This window comes from Bison bison, unplaced genomic scaffold (assembly GCF_000754665.1).
Source record: "Bison bison bison isolate TAMUID 2011002044 unplaced genomic scaffold, Bison_UMD1.0 scf7180017864285, whole genome shotgun sequence".
Lineage (NCBI taxonomy): Eukaryota > Metazoa > Chordata > Mammalia > Artiodactyla > Bovidae > Bison > Bison bison.
The window spans coordinates 1,148,634-1,155,127 of record NW_011494857.1 but is presented as its reverse complement, the minus strand read 5'-3'; the positions used below and the strand labels follow the sequence as shown (position 1 = coordinate 1,155,127).

Sequence of the window (6,494 nt, the reverse complement as noted above, 5' to 3'; positions counted from 1 at the left end):
AGAAGAGGAGGAGGAAGGCATAAGGGAGATGGGGCAGAAGGGACATTCAGAGAAAATTTTTGTATATTTTTGTGAGATTTGAGGTGTGGGACCCACATACAAGAACTGTAGAGAGACCTCCAGGAGCTAAGAGTGGGTGGCCCCAGAAGACAGCCAACAAGGAAGTAGGGACCTCAGTTGAACCTTCAGGGGACCTGATTGTGCCAACAACCTGAATGATCTCGGAAACAGAGGCATCCCGGGGCCTCAGGTAAGAACCCTGCTGGCTAACACCTTGATGTTGCCTTTGTGAGACCTGCACAGAGGACCAGCCCAGCCATCCTGGATTTCTGAACTATGGATTAGTGAGAGGATACATTTGCACTGTTTTCAGTGGCTAGGTTTGTGTGGCAGGGATAGGAAGCTAATGCAGAGTGGACAGAAAGGACTGGAGTGAGAGTTGGGAGCCCGAGGGCAAGCAGAGCAGGCGGTAACAGAGATGGAAGCAGAGGGTACAGGTGGGACAGAGGTGACAGAGGAGATGACAGAGTTGCTCAGTTGGAAGACAGATGGCGTCTGAATGAGGGAACAACCTGGGGACTCTGGCAAGAAGTTACAGCTCAGCCAGAGGCCATGCTCAAAGCTAGGCTTGGTTGGCTGAGGCCTGGGGACAGATCCCAAAAGGAGACGGTGCTGCTGGAAAAAAGGTTTAATTTCCATATGGTGCTGGGGTCTGGTGGAGGGTACAGGCAGGCTTCCCCCGGCCCCACCCCTACAACTGCTGGGAAGGCCTGAGGATGTACAGGAAGTGGGCCTTGCGGGCGGGCAGCCTGGAGTGAGAGGAGCTCTGCACGCTCTCTTCAAGTCCGTCCTCTCGGGTCCCCTCTCGGAGCCCATCCCGGATGGCCTGCAGACGGTGTCGCTTCTCACTCAGCCAGTGGCCGCCCTCCTGGGTATTCTGGTGGGACCTCCGCCGTGGCAGCTTCATGATCCAGACGGCCACTCGGGGATGGGGCTCCGGGTGGAAGCTGTCCACGGCCTTCGGGACCGGCGCCAGGGCCTCCTTCTCCTCTATCTTAGGAACCTGTTGAAGGGGGCGGGGAACAAGGAGACCCTCTCAAACTCCAAGGGTCAGCCTCAGGATGCTCCCCTGGCATACTCAACCCACTCTGCCACCTAGGGAATACTTTGGGAATTACAGAGTTGACCAAAAAGTTCATTTGGGTTGCTTGAACTGAACTGAACTGAACTGATAGAAGCATGTTAATCACTCAGTCGTGTCCTACTTTTTGGGACTCCATGGACTGTAGCTCACCATGGGATTTCCCAGGCAAGAATACTGGAGTGGGTTGTCAGTCCCTTCTCCGGGGGATCTCCCCCTACCCCCGCCCAAGGATCAAACCCAGGTCTCTTGCATTGCAGGCAGATTCTTTACTGTTGGAGCCACCAGGAAAGCCCTTTTCATACAAGCTTATGGACAAACCCAAACTTCTGGGCCAGTCCAATAAAGCTCACTTTGTCTTTTTTACAAAGGACTTGTGTTTTAGAAATAAAAATACTCTGATGTTTATAATATACTCTGGGTTTTAAAACACATTTTGGAGGTTTCAAAAGCACTTCCAGATTAAGCATCCCCCTGAGGTTTAGAAAGTAATCTGAAATGTACAAAGCTCTTTGGGATTAATGAATCATGAGCATAGTTGCAACGGGTGATCCTGGATCAAAATTGATTGAATCCTGGGTCAAAAATCATATGAGCTCTTGTGGACAGCTTTCGGTCCAGCAGGGACATTTCAGTGTCTGTTTGGTCCTTGTGACTCAAAGTGAGGGCTGTGGACCCACAGCATCAGCATCACTTGGGAGCCTTTAGGTATGCAAATGAGCAATCCCCCACCAACCACCTACTGAATCAGAGTCTGTGTTTCAGTCACTTGAGGTTTGGGAAGCCTTATAGGAGATGGTTACATATTGAATTGTAATCCCTGCTCTCCAATTCATGTGTTGAGGTCCATTAGGACCCTAGTACAGGGGTTCTTAACCTCTGACATCTCATGTTTGATGATCTGAGGTGGAACTGAGTAATAATAGTAGAAATAAAGTGTACAATAAATGTTCTTGAGTCCTCTCCCAAACCACCTCCACCCCGGTCTCTGGAAAAACTGTCTTCCATGAAACTCATCCGTGGTACCAAAGAGGTTGCCCTAATAGCTCAGAATGTGACCTCTTTGCATATAAGATCACTGTGGTTTTCATTAGGTAAGATGAGGTCATTAGCGTGGGCTCTAATCTAACACGACCAGTTTCTTAGAAATTTGGACCTAGAAATGCACAGAGAACTGCATGCGAAGATAAAGACAGATGGGGCTGATGCATCTACACACCAACAACACTAAGTAACTGTCAGTAAACCACCAAGAAGCTAGGGCAGAGGCACAGAGGTCTCCCTCACAGCCCTCAGTAGGAATCAACCTTGCTGACACCTTGATCTTGGACACCTAGCCTCCAGAACTATGAGAAATACACATCTGTTGTTGAAGCCACCCAATCTGTGAGACTGTTATGGCAGCCCTAGAAAACAAATACAGAGATAATTGACGTGTGTGTGTGTGTGTGTGTGTGTGTGTGTGTGTGTGTGTATGCTGGGTCGATCACTCATGTCCGACTCTTTGTGACCCCATCTACTATAGTCTGCTAGGCTCCTCTGTTTATGGGATTTCTGAGGCAAGAATTTTGGAGTGGGTTTCCATTTCCTCCTCTAAGGGTTCTTCCTGACCCAGGGATTGAACCAGAATCTCTTGTGTCTCCTGCATTGGCAGATGGATTCTTTACCACTGAGCCACCTGGGAAGCCCTGAGATAATGGATATCAATGTTACATTTCTTGGGTGTAAAAATGGAACTATGGTCATGGAGGTGAAGGAGATATCTGCTGAAGGGTTTAGGGGTGAAGTGTCGTGATGTCAATCATTTACTGTCATATGGTTCAAAAATAAAAAGGTAAAAAAGAGTCCATCTGGTAAAATGTTATACAGGTAGTGAATCAGGTCGAGATATTTTTGGTTGTCGCAGCTGGAGGGGGTGGGTGCCTCTTCCGTCCAGTGGTAGAGGCAAGGATGCTGTTAAACATTGTATAGTGCACAGGACAGCCCCCACAACAAAAATTACATGGCCCCAAACACCAACAGTGATGCTGTTGAGAAACCCTGCTCTGTGGGAAAGGGGATACAGGTTTACTGTACTTTTTTTTTAAACTTTTCTGTAGATTTGAAGTTTTTAAAATAAAAAACTGGGAATGTGTATGGGAGAACCATGTGGGTTTACTAAGCACTTAAGGGTTCTTAAACCTTTTTAGGTTAAAAAAAAAAGCACTTTGTGATCAGAATTGCTCTTAGAGGTTTACGAAGGTGAGATGCACAAAGGATTGGGGGTTCATAAAGTACTTAGGAATTATTTAAAAAATCACATTCTGACGTTTACAAGGGAGAGATTTACCAAGCTCTTTGGGACAGATTAAAAAATACTTGGAGGTTTGAGTACTTTGAGATCAAAACACTCTGAGGTTTATGAGGGTGAATCTTATTTGGGAAAAAATGCACTTTCTTTGGTTTACAAAATCCTCTAGGGTTTAAAGTAAGAGAGGATGTATCTCTGAGGTTGTAAACCTCATTTCCGAAAGCTGGTTAGTCCCTTTTGACAGATGACAAAACTGAGGCCCAGAGAGAGGAAGAGTGGCACAGAGGGAGTGGGAGAGTCAATTCATTAATCTATCATTTCTTGCTAAACTACAGAAAATGTTTGGGCTTGGACACTGCCAGGGGTGTGTCCTAACCTTCCAGTCACCCTCCAAACTCCCCTCTCCTGGCTCAATGGATGCCACCACCTTTTCGGAGATCACCACCTCTCCTGTCTTGTTGTCGGTCACCTGTGAGGACAGGAGGAGAGAGTGAGAACAAAACTGCCTTCCTCCTTTGCCTTCCTCACCCCCACCTCCACCAGATACTGCAACATGAGGGATCTTGGAGATACTCCAGGAGGGACTTCCTGGCATAGGCACCTTGTCAATCTGGAGGTGGCTGGAGAGAGTGTTGTTTCCCAGCCTGCGCTCCTGGTTCTCTTCTTGGTGGTAGTTCCTAGGGAGGCCCCGGAAGTCCATAGGGGCAGAGAAGAAGCTGTCCATGCCCCGCAGCAGGTCATCCTGGGCCAGAGGAGGAATCAGTGAGCTGTGGAACATCCAGACTCCCCAGGACACCTGGAGCCTTGTTAGGGTCCCCCTTCTCTCTCCATCCTCTGACCCTGAGGGCCTAACTCGGTCACCTCCTGCCTCCATATGTCCCATCACCTTTCTATTCCTGCCCCTCATCTGTCTTCTGTCTCTCTGTCCCTATTGCCCTCTCCTCCCTCTCCCTCCCTCCCTCTGTCTCCCTCCCTCTCTTCCTATCTCTCGGTCTTTCCATCCATCTTTCTGCCCCTTGACTCCCTCTCTTCTTGTCTATCTTTCTACCTGGCCACGACCCCTCTCTCCCACTCTTTCTTCTCTGAACTCTTTCCGTCCCTCAGTCACCATCTGTCACCCCTGTTCCTCTTCTCTGTACCTCTTCTTTCCCCCAACCCAGGCCACCGCTTACTTTCAGGAAAAGGCGTGTGAAGCCTTGGAGTAGACTCTGAAGACCTAGAAAACCTGAGGAGCTCTCCTGGACGTCACCATCGCGGATCGGGGCTGCAGTGGAGGGGGGCACCGAGGCAGAGGAGAGCAGCAGCAACGGGAATAGCTGGTGCCACATGGCGGGGCGGGCCGGGAGGCTGCGGCGAGGACAGGGGTCAGAGCTCCCCCTTCCCTAGACAAGGACACTTCCCGACCCCTGGTCCGGAAACTCCTCAGACTCCGGCCATTTGCCCCCCTCCCCTTACCTTCTACGCCAACACCCCCGGTCCAGTCCGGTCCCTCCCCTCCCCCCAGACCCGGCTCTTCGGGGCTCGGTCTCACACAATGGATCTATCTCATTTCTTTCCTTCTCCCACATTCGTATCCAGATCTCATTCCTCCTCACCTTCTCCCACGCCCCGCCCCTTCTTCTGGGCCCCGCCTTTATGCTAGACCACAGCCCGGTCACCGGACTCAAGACTCCCGCCGTCCACGGACTGTTAAATCCAAACAGTTCTGTTCTCGAGCCCAGGTGGGATACTGGAGCGTTGGAGGGGCTCCGCGAGCCCTGGACCCGCCCCTATTGTCTGACCACGCCCCATCTGCTTACCTCACCCCTGAGGCCGGCCCACTATTGGGTAGTCTCACCCATGAGTAGGAGCCACGCCCCTTAAGCCAGAGAGGGGCATTGATTTCAAATTCACACCCCCATAGTCAGACCGCGTCCCTGTCGGCTGTCCTCTGCCCTGGAGACTCAGTGTGGCCGGTATTCTCTGATCCTGGCCACGTGCTGGAGTCTCGCTCCAGTCGAAGATGGCCCCGCCCCGACTTAGGGCCACGCCCCACATCTAGGCCACGCCTCTGTGCCCTGGATCTTGTCCCTAGAGCCCTCAGTTCCATTCCTAGGCTCCCTCTGCTCTTGAAATACAGGTGTCCGAACAGTCCTTCTGATTCGCCCACTGCTTAGTTTTGTATCTATCTTTGAAAGCTCCGTGTCCCTTCTCGTCGTCTTTAGGTTTTGAAACGATTAAGGCGCTCAACAGAGGGCAATGTAGGGACGCTGAACTCCACGGTTCCACCAAAAAATTCCTCCCTAGAAACCCTAAAGACAGCCTTATGTCCCACCTTACAGGGAACCCGGAACCTGGGCTCCCTTCTTCCTCAGGACATGAGATTCTTGATCCAGCCCCTCTAGTCTTGTCAGTTTGAACACTCATCTTTAAGGGATATAATTAAGGGACTCTCATCTCTCTCGTCTGGCAACCAAGGCTCTCTCCTGGTCCTGGGACAGCGGCCACCTCTAGTCCACTAATGCATGTGGATGTGGGAGTCTGCATCTTCGTGAACTTCCAATAAACTCCCAGTCGTCTTGCCCAAGATCCTTAACTCTGATGAGGTCACAAGGAGGCCAATCAATCAAGAGAAACCATGGAAATCAACAAGAAACCCATCTCCATACTTCTATCCTCAAAAATACACTTGAGGTTGAACAGGGAAGATTCTTTTGTGTTTCTATTAACATCAGTCACTTCCACATCTGCAACACACAAACTACACTGGAGGGTGGCTGGGAGGCCAGGGCCCCAGACCTTTCCTCCTCCAAATTCAGGAATCTTGGCCCCCAGTCTCCTCTTCCTTCAGTCCCAGGTTTCCGGGCCCCAATCAATTCTCCCTCAGACCCAGGTGTCCAGACCCTCCATTCCCCTCCTCTCTCTGGGATCCAAGCATCAGAATCTCGGAATTCTCACAGGCCCCAGCTAGACTTCACCTCTCTTTGGCCAAAGCAAAAATCCTCTCCGAAACTGTCACCGTAGGATCCCCCTTCCCGCGGTCCGGCGCCGGGACCCGCCCCCCCCTCCGGTCCCTCCCACTTT

The 6,494-nt window shown here is 50.8% G+C and overlaps 1 protein-coding gene across 1 annotated transcript; it reads right to left on the bottom strand.

The window, feature by feature from the left end:
• Positions 1-673: 673 nt before the first annotated feature.
• On the bottom strand, positions 674-4,772 carry DKKL1 (dickkopf-like 1). Its single transcript, XM_010849604.1, has 4 exons — positions 4,604-4,772; positions 4,033-4,173; positions 3,808-3,900; positions 674-1,063 (listed from the first exon to the last, which is right to left on the bottom strand). The coding sequence occupies exons 1-4, from the start codon at positions 4,757-4,759 to the stop codon at positions 752-754; spliced, it is 702 nt and encodes a 233-aa protein (XP_010847906.1). The 5' UTR covers positions 4,760-4,772; the 3' UTR covers positions 674-751.
• Between the last annotated feature and the right edge of the window lie 1,722 nt (positions 4,773-6,494).